General features: G+C 42.9%; 2 protein-coding genes across 2 annotated transcripts in view; one reads left to right on the forward strand and one right to left on the reverse strand.

Moving 5' to 3' along the window:
* NEMF (nuclear export mediator factor) overlaps nt 1–1,925 on the forward strand; it is a 59,427-nt gene extending 57,502 nt beyond the window's left edge. Inside the window, exon 33 of the mRNA XM_089662504.1 lies at nt 36–1,925. Coding sequence (XP_089518630.1) covers nt 36–113 — 78 coding nt within the window. The 3' untranslated portion in view covers nt 114–1,925. The remainder of the gene's footprint in view (nt 1–35) is intronic.
* A 1,209-nt stretch (nt 1,926–3,134) lies between these two features.
* The window catches only part of KLHDC2 (kelch domain containing 2), a 30,070-nt gene continuing 10,030 nt past the window's right edge, over nt 3,135–23,174 (reverse strand). Inside the window, exons 3-13 of the mRNA XM_089662505.1 lie at nt 22,579–22,696; nt 22,367–22,482; nt 18,299–18,377; nt 15,226–15,309; nt 12,430–12,510; nt 12,288–12,346; nt 8,114–8,223; nt 5,319–5,391; nt 4,641–4,728; nt 4,497–4,549; nt 3,135–3,386 (exon numbers count right to left, since the gene is read on the reverse strand). Of these exons, the coding sequence (XP_089518631.1) occupies nt 3,263–3,386; nt 4,497–4,549; nt 4,641–4,728; nt 5,319–5,391; nt 8,114–8,223; nt 12,288–12,346; nt 12,430–12,510; nt 15,226–15,309; nt 18,299–18,377; nt 22,367–22,482; nt 22,579–22,696 (985 nt within the window). The 3' untranslated portion in view covers nt 3,135–3,262. The remainder of the gene's footprint in view (nt 3,387–4,496; nt 4,550–4,640; nt 4,729–5,318; nt 5,392–8,113; nt 8,224–12,287; nt 12,347–12,429; nt 12,511–15,225; nt 15,310–18,298; nt 18,378–22,366; nt 22,483–22,578; nt 22,697–23,174) is intronic.

The raw sequence follows: 23,174 nt of genomic DNA on the forward strand, positions 1-23,174 counted from the left end.
TGTGTATTTAATCTTGTAATACTTTCGTCTCACAGGATACAGACTTGTCCAGAAACATGCCAGGAAAGGTGAAAGTGTCAGCCCCTAATTTACTTAATGTCAAGAAGAAATGAGGATCTGATTAAAGTGACTGTGCATAATGTACATACAAAATTCCTCAGGAGCTGCTGAAAAGTGAGGTGAAAACGCTACAATATGTAATTGGGCTCCAATGTAAGAAGGGGTGGGTTTTTGTCAGCCAGACAGATTAGGTACAAAATCCTAAAAGAAAGATGGGTGTAAACATTCTGATTTGTGAGTTAAAGTGGAATGCCACTTTGAAATTTAACTGCAGCCACAAAAAAAACAGTGCATAGGAAGACAAGCTATTATTGCTTTCCATCATCCACATTGGAGAGATTTTCCTTCCCCTTCTGTCCTGATGACACTGGAATAGGGAGTGAGAAAAATATTTCCCAACAGTGGTTCTAACCTTTCCATGCTCTGTACAGAGAAGGTTCCACTGTAAACAATGAATTGTCTTTAAGAGGGAGAGTGTAAAAAAAAAATATCCCCTTTAAACTCGCACACACCAGTGCTGATTGTAGGGGTGTCCTACTCGAACCCTCTCCCAATTGTTTTTTTTAATAGAGTACAGAAGCAGCTTCAAAGGAAATTCTCACTTTTTCTTTAAAAGATGGCCAGAACTTTTATAGATTACCTGGACCTTATGCTGGCAGATGAGAAGGGATAGCAAAGTCTATTGCTTTCCCCAAAACGATAAAAGTGGGTCCTGCAGTGCCCTGGTTCCAGGCCACATTTACTGGAGCAACAGGGTAATGTTCTCAGGTATTCAGCCTCATTCACAGGGATGGACAGTGACAAGAGACAGGGTAATGTTGTGCTTGGGCCTCTAGCTGTGCCTGCTTAGCCTGTACAAAACAGAACCAGGCTGCCAGGAGCTGTTGCCGTGTGAATATTTCTGCACGTCTTGTGCATAGGGACTGATGTCCAATCCTGAATGCAACCATAGTCAGACACTTGTGTGTAACCGCAGGTAACCGCTCACACCAACAAAGATTGGTAGTCAGCTGCCAGCCTGTTTTATTTTGTATAGGTTTCCCAAGCAATATATGTGCTGTGTCTTGCCACTTTCTATGCCTGTTTGGGCGAAGAAGGCCTTGTCAGCAGAATCTTGGATGAAAGTGCGTGTAATCTCTGCTGATTACAGTGCCCACAGTGTAGAGTTCATGTAGATCAGAGCCCACTTTTACCAGCTTTGAGGTTATCACTTTACATCTCCAGCCTAACTCCCCCCCAGTTAATAAAGTGGCCCTAATTCTATCATTTGTGTCGGCTATAACGCACAATGGGAAAATGTTGTGCATGCTCTCCCCCTGGCATCAGTGTTTTTACAGAACACCACATTTGAGCCTCAGAAATGAAATACTGTCATTGAGTTGAGTCTAATCTAAGAAGCAGTAGAGTATGGGGATTGATGGAGAATGGCTTGTTTACAACTGTAATTTGGTTCCAAGATTGTACAGTAAGTTTGTGTATAGAAGCACTTTTCTGTAAATCTTGAGCACAATGCAGCTTGTTCTATACCAAGCAAGACATAAAAACTTAATGCACCTAATGCAGTGCAGACAGTCATTGCAAGTTATTTGTAGTCACCCTGAGAAGCTTTCAGTATATTCTTGTTGTTCACTTGTGTCCGAATTGTCCAAACATCTGTGTGCACTGATATCCAGCTGTCTGGGAGCACCGTCACTGTGCACAGAGATGTGACTGCATACAGAAACTTGAATTCCTCTACTAAAAGCCCACAAGATTTTATTTTATATCAAAACTGCCAGAAGTTGTTTTAAGACAATTCTATGTTGTAATAAGTTTATTCAAAGTGTTCACTTTGCACAATGAAAAATAAAGAGCAATGTATTTTTCTTAAATTTCTCATTTTTCCCAAAACTGATCCTTCTGAACAAAATAAGATATTTGTGGACGGGACAGTCTCTTGCTATGGTTTGGGGCACTTCCAATCACAATGGTTTAAGTGTGATAGAGATCAGACATGTTACAAAACATTCATCCTCTGATGAAGCCAGTGATTGAGGTGTCATGAACAGTTGCTCTTCTTCCTGTTGGATTCCCAGGATGCATCAGATCCATTCTGATTGGTCAGCACTTGCAACTGCTTTGACGAATCAGAATCGCTCTGATCCATCCCAGATTTCAAATCCCTGGCCACTTATATCCTCTGCAGTGACCGCTCATCACCCATGGATTGGTGTAGAAGGGTGGGTTAGTTCACATTCTCTTCCTTTTTTTTTTTTTTTTTTTTTTTTTTCCCCTTGCTGAAAAGGTGAACTTACACTTTAAACAGAACCTGAACGCTGGAAGCTGTGTCCAATAATAATAATAAAAAAAAAAAAAAAAAGTAGAGAGCAAAGGAGTAGTCATTTGTATTGCCTGTACCTTTCCTACAGCTGATCATTTTTCCATTAGTGAAATACCATACCTCCTTCTGCACTGGGTGCATGTAGACATTTTGGTAGAGCAGAAGGCTTTGCTTACTCATGTCAGAGCCTGCTGACTGGTGGAATCATATTCAAGAAGCAACCAGAGCGGTGGAGGAAACACAAAGAATCCTTCAGTGCAGGTCCTTAGCTACAGCTTCCTCCTTTCCCTGCACCCGCTGTCACAATTCAAAAAACAGTGAGACTCCGCCCACACAGCCGCACCATTTACTTACAGTTTACTGTGAATGAAGGAACTACCAACTACTGTCATCCACGGCAGCTGACAGCTTGTAGTTCTAAATGAATGGCAAGGGCGTTGATGAGCATTCTCGTAAACAAGCCCTGCAGCTTGCAAACAGCCTGTATTTGCAGGTACAGGCTGGAAGCTTCAGGGCTTGTCTGCAGGAGCCTGACATTGCACCCCCTGATCACAGGTACAATGTTTTCCAGGCTCTAGTGAAAAAAAAAAATTCAATTTTTTTTTTTCTGAAAAGGGTGCACTGGCCAGCACAAGCACATGAGGTTGCTTACATTGGGCAAGTGTCATGTGAATTAACTGGAACTTCACCAACTCTCTTCTATTGTACTAGGTACAGCTGTCCTAGAGTTCAAAATACACTGAGAATCAGTCTGGACATTTTAAATTCTCCACATTTATTGAATATATTTACACTAAATTAAGAACTCTACTGAGCCAAAATAGGAAAACACAAAACTAAAACACAATCACTATATACAGCTGTATATATCCTGTTTGCTTCTCATGAACCGCAAGTGTTGACACTGGCAAATCTCTGATGGACGCTGTGGAGGAGATGTTTGGGTAGACAGTCCAAGGAGTCAGACAGGATCTCTTTGTAGAAGATTACCGTTTCTAGACAAAGCCTGAAATCAACAAAAAATATCAAAACCTATCTATGGCCTCTTCAGCATGTGGGCTTATGCAGGAGGACAAGTACAGTTACTAGCCAGGATTTTCCTCACCTATCTGACTGTAGCCTATTAAAGTGTATTTCAGTATCGTTATTGGATTCTACATTGCTTTACTTAAGAATTCCAGATAATGTATGGCTTTAGGAGAGACACTAGACTGTATTACTAGCAGCAGATCATTCCAAACATACAATATCACCTACAGTATACAGACACCCCCCCTCTATATTACTGACATCGGATGTTTCCATTGACTGAGACTGTTACCGCTACAGGTTCTAAAGCATTTGATTCCAACTTTGTGGGTACAGTCGGAGGCCCCTTTTTCTGTTCCAGGATAGATGTGCCCAACGCACAAAGCCAGCACCATAAGGGCATGTTTTTGACACCAATGGGTTTGGATGGAATGACCAACAAGCTCATGTGGTAGAGCAGTGGTCAGGTGTCCACAAACATTTGTTCATGTTGTTAACCAGTTAGCGGCTACCTATCAAAGATATACTGCTGCAAAGAGTGGCCCCACTGCAGCTCTTCCAGCTAGGGGGCATGTGTACACACCCGCTGTCCCAGCTGTGTTGCTATTCGCTGCAGCAAATGCCAATCAGTTTGTCCTGGCCAGTGAGATATGGCCAGGACCTGCTGATTGATTGACAGAAGAGAGATCTGTGTTGGTAAATACAGGGCTATCTACAGACAGTGTCAATGTGCCTTTTTTTTTTCTTGGGAGAGTGCATGTGATGAGCACAGGGCCAATCAACACTGTCTAGAGGTCAGGGGTCCTGCATCCTCCTAGAGCAGAAAAACCTCCTCCTACAAGCTTTAGTTAGTGCTGAGCTGAACACTGATAGAAGTCACAAGACTGCTCTAAATTGCTGATGAGAAAATATTTACTAAAATAATTGCATTTCCATGTTGTGTGTACTGTGGGAGTCCAGATATAGGGAATGCAGGGTCCTGAGTTTAGTAACGCACCATATTTTGCAACGTGCAGTTTTAATAACTCCCATAGTGTATTAAAGAATAATTTTAAAATATTGTGTCCCAAAACATTGCATAACTCACCTTACAAGAGACCGTGGCTGAACTGAAAACACAAGCACTTCATTACTATGGGCCTGTATCAAGAAAGCAGAGAAAAACTTCAGGTTCCCCAATCATTCCACTAATGTAAAGGCTGCTTCAGCACTACCTTATGTGATATTTTACCGCTTTGTGGTGGGCGAGCAGATTGTTGGCACATCCCCCAAAGACAAATATTTCACCCTCTTTACTGGCACAAGCAGTATGCCACAGCCTAGAAATGGAAAAATTACAAACACTGAGTTGTATATTGTTACTTTTGAATCACACATGAATGGTGTGCATTGTCACATTTCTATTGCTAGTATGGAGGAGAGCATGATGGCCATGCATTCAAGGGACATGACACATTCATATGACCTCATATGTTCCCTATGTTAAAGAGACAGGCCGCTTCATGTGGCTACATACCAAGAAGTCAGCACTTTGGGAAGCAAAATACAGAAAGGCAGCACATGTATGAGTGCATTGTAGCTGCTGTCTATTTTAGGAAATGTGCTGCCTTTTCTGTATACAGACCAGGCTGAAAGGTAGATGAAAATTTTTCCGGAGCCTCACTACCTAGTTCCGAGTGGTAAGGCTCTGGCAAATTATACAAACATCTTTCATCCTGACCTATAGCCAAGATGACTTCCACAGCGATTGCTGCAGGTGGAACTAAAGTTTTACAGCTCTGACCACAGCCAGCAAAGGTTATATTTGCTTCTTGGAATGTATTTTGTGTTTATCTGCACAAACAAGAGATGTCCCGTGCATGGATTAGAAGACCATGAAGGGAGGAGATGATGTTGTCATATGTGTTACCTGGGTTTATCACTGTGGCAGCTCTGGAAAGGAATCCACTCATTAGTCCTGAGATTGTACAGCCACGTGTCACCTGAGAACAGATCACAAATATCAGAATTACATGGACCAGAAACACACTAAAGCTGCTTTCACACTCATCCGTTTTTCTTCTGCTTTTACAGTATAAAAAAAAGCAGAAAACCAATGTGACCATGTATTCCTCACACTGAAAAATGCACTTGACCTGCAATGGCTCAGTCTTGCTTGCTTCATTTTTGTTGCAAATTTTTTTTCCAGAAAAAAAAAAAAACACGTTTTTGCAACAGATCAGTGTGAAAGTTGCCTAAAGCCAGCCATAGACTGTTCAAGTTTCAGCCGGTTCAGCAGAGACCAGGTGAGATTCGAACCATGTATGGGCAGGCTGAATGTACCCAAGTTGATTGATCGATCAACTTGGGTACAACTGGCCTGTGACTGTTGATGGGCGAATCATGCGATTTTATTAACCCATGGTTGCAGGAAAGAAAATAGTTCCATCTGTGGCCAGCTTAAGGTGTAACAACATGGATGGGGTAATGACCTCCAGGAATCATTAAGTCTGAGGCCCCTGCTACTCCTCTGTATTAACCATTTGTACAATGTAAAGAAGCAATTCTGTTCCCTACACATTACTATGAAAGTTAAAACTGAAGTATAATCTGCTTATATTTTGCTTCCCTTTTTGCATTTTTAATAAAATCTGTCAATTTTCCATAACATGCTTTGTTTGACATAAGCTCTGAGTTTCTCTATGCAATGCAGGCAGATCATGCCTGGTGGGAGGAGCCAGCAGGGTGCTGTACATAGCTACCTGAAAATATCACTGTACCCAGCCTCAGTATTCTTCTAAAGACCCTCAGACCCAAGGCAAGCAGTGGAGTGGCTCTTGGGAGGAGTTATGTAAATACTAATACGTCCGTTCCTAACCCCAAAACCACTAAGCAACTCATTCACTCCCTTATTATATCACAACTTGACTACTGTAACTCCCTCCTCATCGGCTTACCTCACCGCAGGCTATCCCATCTTCAGTCAATCTTGAATGCTGCGGCCAGACTCATCTACCTTACTAACCGCTCCGTATCCGCCCCCCCCCCTCTGCCAATCCCTTCACTGGCTTCCGATTGCCCAAAGAATAAAATTCAAAATACTAACATTGACGTACAAAGCTGTTCATAATACTGCCCCAAAACTACATCACCGATCTGGTATCCAAATACCACCCAAACCGTACACTCCTACTCTCTAGTTCCCTGGTCTCCTCCTCCCATGCCCTTCTCTAGGGCTTCCCCCATTCTCTGGAACTCCCTACCCCAATCAATCAGACTGTCACCTACCCTCCTCACCTTTAGGCACACTCAGAAAACCTCTCTCTTCAGGGAAGCCTACCCCACCCTCAGCTAATTACTGAACTCCTCCACTCTTCCTACCACTCCATGCCCCACAGATATTTCCTCCAGTACCACTATCCCCTCCCTCCTAGATAGTAAGCTCCAAGGAGCAGGGCCCTCGAACCCCTCGTGTATCGCATTGTATTGTTACTGTACTGTCCCCCATTATAATGTACAGCGCTGACCAAATTGTTGGCGCTATATAAATACTGTATAATAAAAAAATAATAATACTAATAGACCTGGATGGGTGGGCATTCCTATGCAGGCTGTATCTGCATGCAACATCCACATGTGATGCTGAGCCTCCATGACTGAACAGAAATCTAATTAAAGCAGAGTTCCACTCAAACATGGAAGCTCTGCTTGTTTGGCTCCCCCCCCCTCCATTGCCATATTTAGAACCTTTGGGGGGGGGGGGGGGGGAGTGGATATTTCTGGTCCACTTTGCCGCGGTAAACTGAGCCGGAATTTCTGCCCCCTCCTTCTTCCCGCAGTCTCCTGGAAATTTTCACAGATCCCAGAAGACTGCTGTCCTAATCAGAATGCGCAGCAGGCACCCGGCTGTGAAGCCGCAAGCTGTCACAGCCTGGTGCCCACAGTTGTGATGCTGGCGCCGAGGAAAGAAGGGACGGCACGGGTGAGAACATCGCTGGGCCCTGGGACAGGTAAGTGAGTGTATTAAAAGTCAGCAGCTACAGTTTTTGTTTTTTTACAGTTTTTGTAGCTGTTAACTTTTAATAAACACAAAACTGACTGCAACTCCGCTTTAATGAAACAGGTGTGCTACGGACAGCCAAAGTAGGGAGGAAAGAGTTAGATGATCCTGGATGTCCTCTGTCCAGGAATTGAGATGGGCTCTGACTTTCTACAGCTTGTAATGAGCCGCTCACAGCGTGCAGTGAAATCAGAGTAAGTCATTTCATTACAGAACAGGAGCCTGTACAACTGTGCAAGACTAAAGGCCAGAGTTCAGCTTTAATATGTGAAGCCTCTTGGACTCTCATCTTAATCCTCACTTCACTACTTGAACTGGACCTTGATCAGATATAGTTACTCATGCTATGTAATGTGTCATTGTAACACTTCCAGGAATTTACTACCTTCTACAGAGATCAGAGTACTCTCCATGACAATGCCTTCATCTGCTTTTCTCTCCAGAATGATGGATCCATCTTTGTTCAGGCATGATCCAGGGTCAGTATATGCTTCCTGGACTGAGATGGCAGTGTCATGTGATTCCTGGTGGCTGTAGTTCTTGGATGTGTTCACAAAGGTCTAACACAGATCAGCCTCTTGTGTGACTGGCTACAAAGGGTGTCTAAAGATTGTCATTGCACCCAATGGTTACATTTGTATGGGTAGAAAGGTCAGTTCACTTACTCAGAGGTTGTTTATCGGTGGTAAATCCTCCAAAAAGAAAAAGGGTATGAGATGATGCTTGTGTCAACGAATGCCAAGACCTTCCCACTGGGATAACACCTTGTGGAATCCTATGACAAGGACACAGAGGCAGTCAATGAAGGATCAAAGAACTAGGTAAAGGAACAGCAGACATTGAATCGTAGCGGATATATTTGCTGTAATCTTACATAATGGCTGCTTCTATTCTGTGTGGGAAAAATTATCACTTACATACAGGGGCGGACTGACAACTCATGGGGCCCCCGGGCAATAGGGGATCAGAGGGCCCCTGTGTCCTTGACCAAACTCTAAAAAGCTAATGAAAAAAAAAGGTACCAGGGGCATCTCATGGGGCCCCCTACTGACCCCAGACCCTTGGGCAGTGCCTGAGTTTCCAAATGGTCAGTCCGCCCCTGCTTACATAGTTGGTAAGGCTGAATAAAGACAATAGTTCGTCCAGTTCAACCTGTGTGGGTGTGCTCATGTCTAAGACTCATATCCTACATCCCTGTATGTTTTGTTCACCAAGATGATCATCAAAGAGTTTTTGAAAATATCAACACTTCCCGCTAACACCATTGTGGGAAATGAGTTCCACATCCTTACCGCCCTGACAGCGAAAAACTCCCTACACAGTTTGAGGCTAAACTGCTTCTCCAATTTCATGGAGGGGCCGTGTGTCTTCTTATATTCACCGAGACAGAATAATTTATTCCTTATGGTAGAATCACCATTGAGGTATTTGTATATCCTATCATATCTCCTCTCAAGCGTCTCTTCTCCAGGGAGAGTAGGTTTAACGTTTGTAGCCTTTCCTCGTAACTGAAGTTTCCCAGGCCCCTTAATAACTTTGATGAAGTATGGGACAGAAAGGAGGTGAGGCTGTACATACAGCAGTGAGATGTGGCATATATACTTATATGGGGGGTCACCACCCCAGAAGTCAAAGTTGAGAAAAACACAAAAAAGGGGTATTCAAGGAAAATATATATATATATATATAAAAGTTAATTTCATAAAAAGAATAAACTGATCACAGTATAGTTACACTTGTTTATGATAATTACGTGGTTTGTGGTAACTGCTTCTTCAGATTGTTAAACTCAATGTGATCCATTCATAACATCGTAAAGCAAAAAAAGACGATATACCAGAATGTAGTCACTTCCATCTAGGCTGTGAGGAGGCGTACAACAGAGACCACTGACAGGCAAAGATGGGCACAATATCCCCAATTCTCTAGAGCCACTCCATAGATAAACTCCATCATCAACTATGGGTCAAATGAAAAGGTGGGTAACATTCAAACCAGTTGTATCAAACTACACCTCCACCCAACACAGGAGTGGGAAAAGTGCATCCGGTGATCCCTGGCAGCACATGTACCAAGACAGCGGTGGATTTTAATTCACGTTCTACACTAGAAGTGAGAGGCCATTTCAAACTATATATGAGGAACATATCTCTCTCTTGGATGCTGGATTTTGCCTCCTTGTATCATTATTTCTTCTGCAGGTAACCAGATGCACAAGGTCCATAAAGACATGGAGGAACTTGACTGGCCTGTACGGAGTCCTGACTTCAACCCAACAGAACACCTTTGGGATGAATTAGAGAGGAGACTGCGAGCCAGGCCTCCTCCCCCGACATCAGTGCCTGACCTCACAAATGCGCTTCTGGAAGAATGGTTAAACCTTCCCATAGACACCCTCCTAAACCTTGTGGACGGCCTTCCCAGAACAGCTGAAGCGGTTATAGCTGCAAAGGGTGGGCCAACTCTATACTGAACCCTACGGACTAAGACTGGGATGCCATTAAAGTTCATGTGCGTGTAAAGGCAGGCCGACCAATACTTTTGGCAATATAGTGTACATTAGGTAGCAAGTAAACATGTCCCTAAAGTTGATATGCTGAAAGCAGGAAAAAAAAAAGAAAAAAAAAAAAAAAGGACAACCGTACGGATTTGAGTGACTTCTGACAAGGGCCAAATTGTAAAAGCTAGACGACTGGGTCAGAGCAACTCCAAACCTGCATCTCTTGTGGATGTTCTCGTTCTGCAGTGGTCAGGACCGACCAAAAGTGGTCCAAGGAAGGAAGACCAGAGAACCAGCAACAGGGACATGGGCAGCCAAGGCTCATTGGCTCATGTTGCATGTGGGGAGCGAAGGCTGGTCTGTGTAGTCCAATCCAATAGAGGAGCTACTGTAGCTCAAATTGGTGAAAAAGTTAGTGATATCAAAAGACAATATTTAAAAAATAAATAAACACTCAACAAGCAGTATGTCATTCTTGCCTGCTCTGTGCAGTGGTTTTGCACAGAGCAGCCCCAATCTTCCTCATCTCTTGTTCCCCATTGTGCCCCTGGCTACTCCCTCCTGCCAATGCCTCCATGCCCCCACAGCAAGCAGCTCCCGAGCCACTAATAAATAAATAGTGTGGCGCTCAAAATAAATAAATACAAATAAGTGACCAATTCATATAATAAGTCTTAAACAAACCCCGCAGATCGGTAAGGAGGACTGCTAAGGAATGTGAGTTATGCTACTTCATATCTTTCAATAAAGGAGTCATATAATACTACACTTAGAGGGTGTTTTCTTTCTTGGCTCACTGGATTGGTGACCTTGGCTGAATAAGGGAAATAGGAGGCCCATAAAGAAATCCAATGAAGGAGGAAAGTTGCTGGCCCATTTGATTTTAGGATCCAGGTTGATCCTGCAAGCCTGTTGGCCCTTAGGGGTCGCAGGGAGGAGGTGAGGAGGAAATTTAGCCACTGTTTGGAGAAGATTTTGGCACAAATCACCAATTGATTATCACTATATATTGCATGAATTTATTTATCACTTGATGGACATTGTCTACATTGATTTGTAGAAGGATTGGACATATATTTTTCTGCACTAATTTTGGCACTTTAGCACTTTTGATCTATACATAGATTGTTACACTATTTGGTCACCATTTTGTCATTTTTAGCACAATATTTTTTTGAGACACTTGATTTACTTAAAGTGTGATCACTTGAGTTTTATTTTTGATACACCATTATATATTATCATATAATCTATTTTAGTTGATGCTAATTGCGGGGTTTGTTTAAGACTTATTATATGAATTGGTCACTTATTTGTATTTATATGTATTTATTTATTTATTTTGAGCGCCACACTATTTATTTATTTATGGGGTTCACACTGCACTAGGTATTAGTAGGTGAGTGTTGGCAGCTTTATGTTAGTTGTTTGCCATTTGTAGCTCAGGAGGATTTTGGATTACTTTTAGCTCCCGAGCCACTGACTTGTGTCCGTTTACAAACAGAGCCATGGTTGGCCCTACCCTCTCTCTCTCTCATCATAGGCTCACTGGCCTAACAGCAGTTGTCTCAGCCAATGAGGAGGGAGTTTCCCGGAAGCGCTCATGCACATTCCTGGATCGTGATCGGGCTCAAAGATGCACAGAATTCATGAAGGTAAAAAACCTTGAGCCTTTACATCCACTAGTGCTGGTTCTGATAGAAAGGTGTCAGAACACAGTGCACGGAAATTTGTTGTGTATAGCGCTGAATCTGCAGACTGGTCAGGGTGCCCATGTTGAAGAAGACAAGCCAGCAGAGGCACATACCACAGCATACCTCCAGTGGTCTAATGGAGTCCATGCCTTGACGAATCAGGGCTGTTGTGGCGGTAAAAGAGGGACCTACTCAATACTAGGTGGGTGGTCATAATATTATGGCTGATCGGTGTATTTCGATGTTTACTTGGAGCTCAGCTATCAAACAAATCCTTCCCTAGCGACACATGGGGGCTGCAATTGCCAGGTCCCTATCTATTGCGGACTACACAAACACCATGCGTCATCACGCTGTCCTGTTGTAGACTGCCGGAGCATGTACAGCAATCTGACAATGCTGCCACAGGAGTCAGACCCCATGGTTAGCGTGGTAACCAGCTACATGGAAATGAACTTGAAGCAGGATCGGCGGGAATTTGAACACACGTTCTAAAGAAATACGTACATCAGAAGAGTGAGCACTGTGATAGGAAGCATTTAAACTTCAATAATTTCTAACTCAGTAATAGCAATTTGAATAGTAGAGCCCTCAGTGCAGGGCAATTGTAAAAAAAAAAACAAAAAGCAAAAGCAAATCACTTACACTTCATGCCACTCCCAGGTATCAAAATTTAGATAGTACAGATCATTCATTCTGGAGTCCTAGAGAGTAAAATTTTGATTTAATAAAAATACATCATACCAGGAGATGCATACACAAGTAATAAAATGTCACGGATACTCACTCTGTATCTGCCGCCAAAAGCATAACCTCGATTTCCAACTGTGGCACAAGCATGAGCTGCACGAGGAGAGGGGCATTTACCCTGCAAAGAAAGTCAGCATTACCTGCATAAACCATTACATCGATGGCTTTACTTCCCGTTTTCCCTTACACTACATAGTTGTTAGTACATCTATAGTATAGTCAGGTTGTAATGTATGTGGTGAGCTATTTGACAATATAAAATTGGGGCTTCAAGGAGGAAACAATTTATGGCTCGATAAGGAAGGTTACTTTTAAGCTATGAAGGTAAAGTCCTAACCTTAAAGCCCAACTCCAGGCAAAAAAATAAATAAAAGTTTCCCCATGCAGAGGAGCTGTGCCTGTACTGCAAGGGTCAACTGCTTCTTATGTCCAGGGGGGTCTCCAATCACCTAAACAAAAACGGGCAGTTAACCCATGCAATGTGGGCACAGACCCACAGCAAGAGAAAACTATTTCATTTGCCTGGAGTTGGGCAATATATATATATATATATATATATATATATATATATTTTTTTTTTTTTTTTTTTTTTCATTCAAGTTGAACGTTAGTTTGTCTCGAACATGGGCCGTTCGTGTGTTCTGCGAACACAAGAACGGCATGGCCGTTCAGCCCCACAATGCACTGCGCCCTGACTGTGCATTGTAATTGGCCAAAGAATAGCAACTGACCACAGGTCAGGAGCTACACTTTGGCCAATCACAGAGCATGATGACATGGGGGTGATCCTGCCTCCTTGTGACAGCATTACCCTATTTAAGATCTGTCATCCCATCTAAGCTTTCAGACAGTAGGAGCCAGCGTTGAGCAGAATTTTTTTTTGGGTCGACGGTGGCGGTGGGCATCGTGATTGACATTGGATCTACTTCTGGGGACTTGTCAAAGACGGTCTCCTGTCATTTTTTACACTACACTTTTTTTGTGAATGGGTAGCAGTACAATGTACCCCACACTCATTCACATGGGAGGGGGGCGGGATATGTGGGCCCCCTTGTTAAAGGCCAGGCCAGGGTTGTGGGGAAGAGGCTCATGTCTTCATCGGCATGGGGACATTGTCCCTATGCCAAGGGCACGTGGCCTGGTAAGGCCCAGGGAGCTGGGGAGTGCTTGTTTCCCCCCCCTGTCATGGTATGCCAGGCCTGTGCTCGGATCAAGGGTCTGGTAAGAATTTAGGGAGGACCCCACACTTTCCCCCCCTCCCCCCATTTTTTGGGGGTGGGGTTCCTCTTAAAAGTCGTATAGGTCTAAAAAGGACCTAGTATGGCTTTTAGGGGGAAACTCATGCACTTTTTTAAAAACATTTTTTAATGTGGGGTCCCTCCTAAGCTTCCTACCAGACCTAAAGGGTCTGGTATAAATAAAGGGGGGTGGATCCCACATTTTATTTTTTTTTTATAAAAAAAAAAAGAGTGGGGTCCCCCCTTATCTATACCAGAATGGTAGGAAGTTTAGAAGGGACCCCACAGTAAAAAATATTTTAAAAAAAATTTAATTCCTGCTAGTTTCTGTACATTGTACAGATCTGCAACTTTGCAGGTAGTCTTAGAGGACCCCCTTAGCCGAAGCCCCCCTGACTGCCCCTTTAAAAAAACAGTACTTTTTGAATTTTTTTTTTCACTGACACATGTCCCTCAGTCCCCATACCTCTTTTATGGCCAATAACTTGCATATATGCCTTCAAAATGGGCATTTTTGAATTTACAAGTTAGAGTCCCATAGACTTGTATTATGTTCGAGGTAGAACTTTCTTTAGGTTCGAATGTTAGACTGCGAACCGAACAGGGGAGTGTTCAGACCAGAACTGTTCTCCATTGGAGGCGATAAAACATTATTGATTAGCCTTCAGATTCAACAACTTTACAGTGATTGAAGACTTTCTATGCAGGCCTAGAATGACTAGCAATCACTGCTTTTATCTCCTGCCCCCAGTGGCTGCATGGAGATAGCAGCTGCTCCCATTTTGACATTTGTGTGGGTTCAGGCCAGCAAACACAGACACCCACACCCACCTATAGTGGGAATGCAATGCAGGGACGTGCACCCACACAGATCAAACTGGGAGCAGTGACTGTCCATGCAGCCAGGGTCCCCATTGACATGAATGGGACTGCCTGCATGGGGATGCACAAAACACCTGTGCCGGCAAACACAGCCTTTGCACAGGCATACGCTTAAAGTGGTTTCAAACCTTAGACATGAAATATGAAAAAGCATATCTCTCTATAGTGTGTACTTCACTCAATCCAGAGCACTGAATGTAATTTCTGTTGCCTCGTTCTTCTGCTATCTGCATGAGTCACTTATGGGAAGTTTTGCTGACACCAAGAGGTAAAAAGGTGACAGGGCAGGGAGCTCCAGCACACAGCATGTGATTGACAGCCTCCGCTCTGTTCCTCTGTGCAGGGAAGTGTGTCCTTTTCCCCAATGAGGCTCTCACTGACCTCTGCAGAGTGTAACTTCAGCTCCCTGGAAGCACATGTAAACTGAATTCTGGACTGTGAATGGCATGAGAGGAGAAAGGGTTACAGGTAAACAGGTACAACTTATGTAGGAGGATTTGCCTCATCTCTATTTATCACCTGAGGTCAGTCACTTCACTGGGTGTATGTAAAAGTTTACAACCACTCTAAATGCGCCTGTGTGAATGAGGTATTAAAGCTGAACTCCAGGTTTAAAAAAGAAAAAATCCTTTGCAGTGGAGTAAATGTTTAAGTGTTAAAAAAAAAAAAAAAAAAAAAAAAAACACAACACTAGGTAATGACAGAATTATTACCGTAGGTACAATGCGACTCCAGGTAAAGCTGTCTAGATTCAACTGATGAACATGATTGTTCCAGCCCCTTGGATGTCCTGCATTCTGCAAAAACAGAACAAGAGCACAATCAGATGGCGATTTACTTCTAAAATTTATCATTTTATTAAAAAAATAAATAAATATCTGTTAGGTCTTGCCTCTGTAAGCTGTGTTAAAAGCATACAATTAACATTAAAGCAGAGCTATACTTTGCTCCAGTGATGCGGGGTCCCGGAGCTCCCTGCCAGTTGCTGACATCTTTGAGCTGCCTACTTCTGGGTATCAATCATCAGCAACATTCAGTGCCCAGCCTGAGATGATGTCACTCCGCCACATGCGCAGAAGTCCAGTCATCTTGGCATTGCAGAATTTGTACAATGAGCTGAGTGCGTGCAGCTCACTGTACAGGGGCAAACAGGCAGGTAAGTAACTTTTTTTTTTTTTTTTTTTTTTAAAGATAGTTATTGATTTTTACAGAAAAAAATACAATACAGAGTTAAAAATATATATATAATACTAGCTAATGCAGAGAAAAGACCATGAGCTGTTTCCCAATGCTTTACAAAACCAGAATAGTGACACAGACGACACACCAAATATTGCGGGTCAAACAGTAAGTCATAATACAAAGCATGGCGATACATCTAGTAAAACTGTCTGGAACAACAGAGGCAAACGTAAGCGGTCCCAAACAGCATCAACCAAACGGGGCTTCTTTGGAAGCTGGTAGGTGAGTTTAGTGGGAGGCTATTGTTAATGAACTGTAGCCACATGGGTATATTGGGGGCAGTGATACCTAAGTAGGATAGTCTTGTTAGCATAAAAATAGAATATTTGCAGTAAGTGCTTTTCATATTTGGAGATAGGTTTCCAACAAAATACCAAAAGAGATAGTTTTTAGGGTTGAAAAAATTAGGCAGGCCCAGGGTGGAAGAGATGAAGGTGTTGACCTCTGGCCAAAAGCTCGGAACAACTGGGCAGGTCCAAGGCAGTGGAGGAAGTCTGCCACTTTTCTGCAACCCCTGAAGCAGGAGGTGTCTTGGCGCATGCCCATTTCATGTAGATGTAGCGGGTAAAGTGACTGTGGTGGAACAGTTGGGTAACCCTATCCTTAGAGGAGATGAAGGTGGATTCATATGTCCTTTCAAACGCCGACCATTCTGGGTCTTTAATATGTAGGTCGAGCAACAGCTATTTATGTTTGGACACTGAATATCTATTATTAGTGCCACTAGAAAGAACAGAATAATGAAAGGATATCAATCCAGTGGTGTCAGATCTTCACAGTAGCTTTTCAAAGAGGAGTGACTTCCAAGGGGCTGGAGAAGGAGCCAAACTGAGCTCTAATGGTATGCTGGAGCTGGTAGCAAAAAAAAATCAAAAATTAGCCGGGAGTTCAAATTCTTCACATAACTGATCGAAGGACTTGAAACCCAGTGGGGTATATATGCGACATAAATATTTAATACCTTTGGAGGACCACAGCTGTGCATCGGGGATAGTATTTAGTTCTGGTAGGGAAGGATTCCACCACAGGGGAAAGTTAGGTGAGGTAGACCATTGTGCAGGCATAAAATGTTTCTGAATATGGAGGAGTATGGAAAAGAGTGGCATTCAACAAAGCTGTACCATGAAGGGGAAGGACCTGCCGCCTGTAAACAATATTATGTAATGTCACAAAGAAGGAAGCTATGGCAGCCTCAATGGTTTTACAGGCATTGGTAGCAGTAAGCCAGTCATGCACATTCATGAGTTGGAAGGCCAGATAATAAGTGTTGGAAGGCAACATGTTTCTATATCAGACATTTATGGACTCTTACTGCCTTGTTGTCAGAGAACTATTTGACCTATTGAATGCTATCTTGGAGTGTCAAGAAAAGCAAGTATTTGCAACAGGATGTGTGTAACAAACGGCTGCATACCAAAATCCTTGTTCTGGAAGTTCACACATACCCCCTAGCGGTGGGACATGGAGATAAGAGAGCCAAAACCCAGGCTCCCTGATGTCATGCATAATAAAAGGACAGATTACATGGCTTCTAGCCAGAAGTGATTGATCTGGGTCCGAGCGTTGTTGGCAATACAGCAGTGCCCCCTTTTGAGAGGACCTACTTCCGGGAGGATGGCTGGGGTAATTACACCTTCTAATGAATAGGGAGGACATCCCCTTATGAGTTATGAACATTTGCTCATTGGATGGAGAACTACACCAGGCGGGTCAAGGGTGTGTGTGTGTGGGTAGTGCTCGAGAGGGCTTTAAATATAGTGTTGGCCATACTTCTGTCTTTTTTTCTCTCTCTAACGTGGGACCAGCTAAAGATACTTAGCTTTGAGGACGAACTTACGTAACGTATCATCTTTACTATTTCTATATACTCCAATATTGGTTTAGATTTCTCTGTTAGGGTTTTACTTTCTTTAAAAATAAATAAGACCTTGCTTCTTTGAGCATTGTGTTTGTGTTATTATAGCAAATATTGCAGTAAATTACGTCCTTCAATGTTATCAAAGCTTAGATATATTTACTAATTAATTATAGGAACAGACAAATAGTACATAGTTGTATAATAAATAGGGGGATTCCAGAAAACCAACCCCTTTATTATTTATTTCAATAAGCATAGAAATTTGGAAAGGCCAGACCCGCTTTCGAGGTTGGCAACCTAAAGAAACTTCAGACTACTCTAGATGTGAATTATAGCATCAATCTGTTTGAACAATGACATGGGTACTCTGCAAGGGCAGTTAGCCAGGATTTAAAGCAATTTAGGTAGAAAGATCCTTTTGATCATGTTCACCCTCCACAATAGGTCCAGAGGGGAGTCCAGGTAAGTAACTTTAATGCAGAAGAAACAGAGCACATCTCTTCTGCATTAAAAATCCTGCACGTTACCCCATGTTTTGTTTTTATCAAAATAAAGTTCCACTTTAAGCAAACATCTGAAAAAGGAATCCCTAACATCAAGAATGGTCTCGGTTTGTTATTAATCTTTACACCATTGTGAAACGTCACTGCAATTTATTTACACAATACCGTCTACAGAATACATACGCCAAATGAAGTTTCATCAAACTCAAAAGTCCCGACTGTATCTTCTCTAAAGTAGCCATAGCCGCCAAAGTAGACCAGCCTGAAAGAGAAATGAAGAGAGGTTTGCCATGACCTAGAAATCAAAGTGTTCCATATCTAATTGTGTTTTGGAAAGTGCAAGGGAGGAAAGTACAGCCTCATTCTTCAACAGTAAAATACAGTATCTCTTTATGGAGGGTGAATGTTATCCACACTATGTCACTACGCAGTAGATTGTATACACAGAGCAGTCAAAGACAAGTAAAATGTGTTTGTAAAATCAAAATTCAGATTTACCAAAATGATGTAATATGAGGTAAATCTAAAGGCGATTGTAACAAGTGGTGAGCTTTAGATTTAGTGGAACTAAGCAATGTGAGAATGTGTCTACACAATCCATTTAATTTGTATCCATTCAGACAGGCCCTCAAACTACATAGTTGGCAGAAGATCTAAATCATTTTACATTAAAAGGAGAAGTGTAGGAAACAGAAAGAGGGAAAAAAAAAAAAAAAACATACACCTACTCACCTACACAACACTGGCTCTAAGCCCGAGAACTGAAAATTCACGTGACTGCTGATCGCTGTGTTTAGTCAGCTCTGAGCAGAGAGAAGTGACTGTCAGTCACCACCCTGCTATGCCCCTCTAGTGCTCACCGGAGAGCCGGGCAGGAAAGAGAGGAAGCGGGAGCGGAGGGCTCAGGCACTCAGCTGTGCCCTGAGTGACCAAGACAGCTGCAGATCAGGAATCTAGGTGGATCCCGAATTTATTGTCTGAATACATCCAGAGACTGAAGCAGTTCCTGTGACGTGAACCGGAAGTGGACTTTAGCCTGCTAATGGCTGATTTTGCATCTCAGGAGAGCACAGGTAAGTGCATGCGCTCTTGGGACCCACAAGAGAAGTATGGCCAAAAGAGCTTTGGCCATGCTTCTCTTTTAATTACTGACTCAAGTCAAACTTTTAAGGCTTGTTTTTTTTTTTTTATTTGTAAAATAACAAACATGTCATATTTCCCTGCTCTGTGTAGTGGTTTTGCACAGAGCAGCCCTGATCCTCCTCTTCTCGGGTCCCCTGCAGGCTCTCCTGGCTCCTCCTTTCTGTTGTGTGACCCCATAGCAAGCAGCTTGCTATAGGGGCACCCGCTGCTCCTTGTGTCCACTCACACATGGAGCCGCTGTTTGGCCCCCCCCTCCTTTCTCATTGGCTGTGATTGACAGTAGCAGGAGCCAATGGCTCCCGCTTGCCATCTCAGCTAATCAGGAGGCAGAGACCTGGGACAGCCAGGGCTGTCATGCACATCGCTGGATCTCAAGGGGGCTCAGGTAAGTATTGAGGGGGCTGCTGCAAACAGAAGGTTTACCTTGAGCCTTTACAACCACTTTAAAACCTATGTTGACTTTTCATTGTGGTCTTCGTTCCTTTTGAGGGATTTCCACTTAAAGTGGCTTTAAAGGCTGTTTTTTTTTTTTTAACCTTCATGCATAAGTTTTTTTACCTTCATGCTTTGTATGCATGAAGGTAAAAAAAACTTCTGTATCCAGCTTCCCTAAGAACCCCAACCCCCTCCCCCCTTACTTACCTGAGCCAGATCTTGATCCAGAGGTTTGCACAAGAGCAGCGCCTTTCTCCTCTTTCTCCCTCCTCACAGGGGAGATTAATAGCAGTGAGAGCCATTGGTTCCTACTGCTGTCAAACAGATCCTATAACAAGGGGGGGGGCCCCCAAGTCTTGCTGTCTCTGTCTATGGACACAGGCAGCAGGTTTGGAGGCGAGCCCACAGGAGTGCCCCCATAGAAAGCGGCTTCCTATGGGAGCACTTCCTAAAAGGGAGGAGCCAGGAGTGCCAGAGTGGGACCCGAGAAGACAAAGATCGAGGCTGTTCTATGCAAAACCATAACTTTTTTTTTTAAGTGTTAACTTTAGATATCACTTTAACTGTTGTCTTTTTAAACAGGTGTCAGACAGAAAAGGAATTTGAGGGGGATCTCAATATTCCACCTTTAAGACCATATTTCGTGCTGCACCCATATTTACGGTGTTACATAAAGCATGACTGTAAACAGCACAGCCAAACTCCACACCACCAACACCCACCCCCCTCCCCCCCCATCACCTTCCTAAATCACGGGGTGCATCATAGTGGATAATCCTATTTTGTTAAATTTTAGCATGGTAGTCTGTGGCTCTGCTTGCACAGCCGTATCAAACACTGATAACCAGCAGAACTACAAGTCTCTTCTGCCACTGAGGCAGAGGGACTCAGCACAAAACCAGCAGCAGGGAGGTGACACAACCGCAATAGTCTGGCCCCACTCCCTTCATCCCCAGAACAGAAGGGTAGTACCTCCATACAGACCTGGGGCTGGGGGTAAACACTGTAAAAGCCCACACACTGAACCAACACTGCAGTGATCACAGGTGCAATGCTTTAAAGGCCTCTATACAAAAAAGTATCATAAGATCATTGTTGCTGCATTTATTACTATTTTGCAAAAGGCGGACTGAACCCTGGCTGACTGGCTCATTGTTTTTACCAGGATACAAGGCAAAAATGGTCAAAAACCAAAGGATCTCCAGAACGCAGTGACTGTGTATTTGTATAAACCATTACACAACATTTATTTCAGCAGCACATTGATGCATTTCACACCAACCTTCTACTTATACAGCCTTCTGAGTAGGCATGTTTGTACAAAAAAAGGTGGTCCAATTTTGGCGATCTTTCTGTTTTGGGATGTTTTTACTGTCCTTCCTGATATTATTGCACATTGGTGGGCCTCAATCCAGGAAAGTGCCAGAATGTAGATATATCAGGATTCCCCATGGGGCAGCAGACTGATCATTTTGATCATATAAATTCTGACAGACTCATTGATTCGAATCGCAGCCACGGCACCACCTGTCTGGAGTTTGCATGTTCTCCCTCTGCCTGCGTGGGTTTCCTCCGGGTACTCCGGTTTCCTCCCACACTCCAAAGACATGCTGGGAGGTTAATTGGCTCCTGTCTAAATTGGCCCTAATATGTGTATGTATGAATGTGAGTTAGGGACCTTAGATTGTACACCCCTTGAGGGTTAGGGACTGATGTGAATGTACAATATATATGTAAAGCACTGTGTAAATTGACGGCGCTATATAAGTACCTGAAATAAATAAAATAAATAATAGTCTTTCTGCCAGAGGTAAAAGGTAACCTCATTTAACAATTTTGCTCAATAACTATGGTGCCCCAGTTGCTGCAGAGAATAGTGCTAGAGATCCCTGCAGTAGACAGGAAACAAGTAAGCATGTGTCCATTGAAGGTTCTCATTATTCCAGGTCATGGTATATTAAGTACTAGTCAGTCACACCCAACTGAACTTGTTCTAGAATGCTGAAGACATTTCGGAACGTTTCCAAACACCTTCTTCAGTTCCAATGAAGATACTCCAGGATTTGGATCCACAGCACCAACATCTCAATCCAATGACCATGGAAAGGCAGATGTTGTCTTCCAAGAATTGTAAAGCGCTGAGCAAACTGTTGGCGCTATATAAATCCTGTATAATATAATGAAGAACAGGATGGGAGGTGTGAATATTGAAAGGAAATAGAGCCACCCTGCTCTAGTTACAGAAAAGGACTGGCATCAGGAAGACTGAATAAGTGTAATCTGATTTACATGGGTGAAGGTGTGATTTGTGGTCAAAACGCTGCGGGAGAGATGTCAAAGTGGTATTTTTTGTGGAAGACAAATTTTGTCAGACCTCGGCCTTGCTCAGGGATGATTATTCCAGTTTGACATACAGTAGATGGCCTCTTTCATGCCTCTTGAAAACCAATTGTCCTCTCTATCCAAAATGAGTACCTCTTCCTGACACTCGCTGGAACTGAAAAAGTAGCTTGGAGAAGCTATGAAACGTCTTCAATGTTCATGAAAGTCCAACGGATTGCAAGTAAACATGTATAAGCAACAGAATAAAAGGATCTATTGCATGGGTCAGTTTCCTGATCTTTGCCTGGCATCAAATATTTAATCAGTAAACAAGGGACAACAGTCACTCACTTGTTCTGATACACCCAGACCCCTAGCTTGTCCTTCGGTGACGGCGGAGTTCCTTTACACTCCACCTTTTCCCAGAAAAATTCACCATCTCTGGTGCTCAGATTCAACATAAATAGCTGAAAATAAAAATACAAGAACAGAGGAGACGGAGATGAGACTGCGCATTAAGTATTGTGTAAGCACCAAATAAATGCTTGCTAGAATTTACTGACCATGTTAGTGTTTCCACGAGCGTGATGGCCTCCAAACAAGTACAGCACATTGTCCACACAGGCTGCACAACTGCCAGACATGGAGGGAGGGACAATCCCCTTCGTCTTCATCCTTTGCCTGGAATAAAACACAAAGCCATATACACTATAAGACAGGAAGGCCACACTATGGTAACTTGGCTACATGGCATATATGATGACCCAAGACTTGCTGGGCAAACAAGTAAGACCAAAGAAAACCTTTATGGGAGGCTGCATTTGCAAATGCAGATTACCTGGTAGTTGTGCTAAACCTTTTGCTTTAACCACTTGCCCTCCAGAAGATTTCCCCCCTTCCTAACCAGGCCATTTTTTGCGATATGGCGCTGAGTTATTTTAACGGACAATTGCGCGGTCATGCAACACTACACCCAAATGAAATGTATGTCCTTTTTTTCCCCTACAAATAGAGCTTTATTTTGGTGGTATTTTATTGCCTCTGCTTTATGTATTTTTTGCGTTATAAACAAAAAAAGACCGACAATTATGAAAAAAAACATTTTTGACTTTTTGCTTGAACACATATCTAGTAACAAAATGTTAAAAATCAAACTTCA

This window comes from Staurois parvus, unplaced genomic scaffold, assembly GCF_062004578.1.
Source record: "Staurois parvus isolate SC_StPar_1 unplaced genomic scaffold, SC_StPar_1.0 ptg001483l, whole genome shotgun sequence".
Taxonomy (NCBI): Eukaryota; Metazoa; Chordata; class Amphibia; order Anura; family Ranidae; genus Staurois; species Staurois parvus.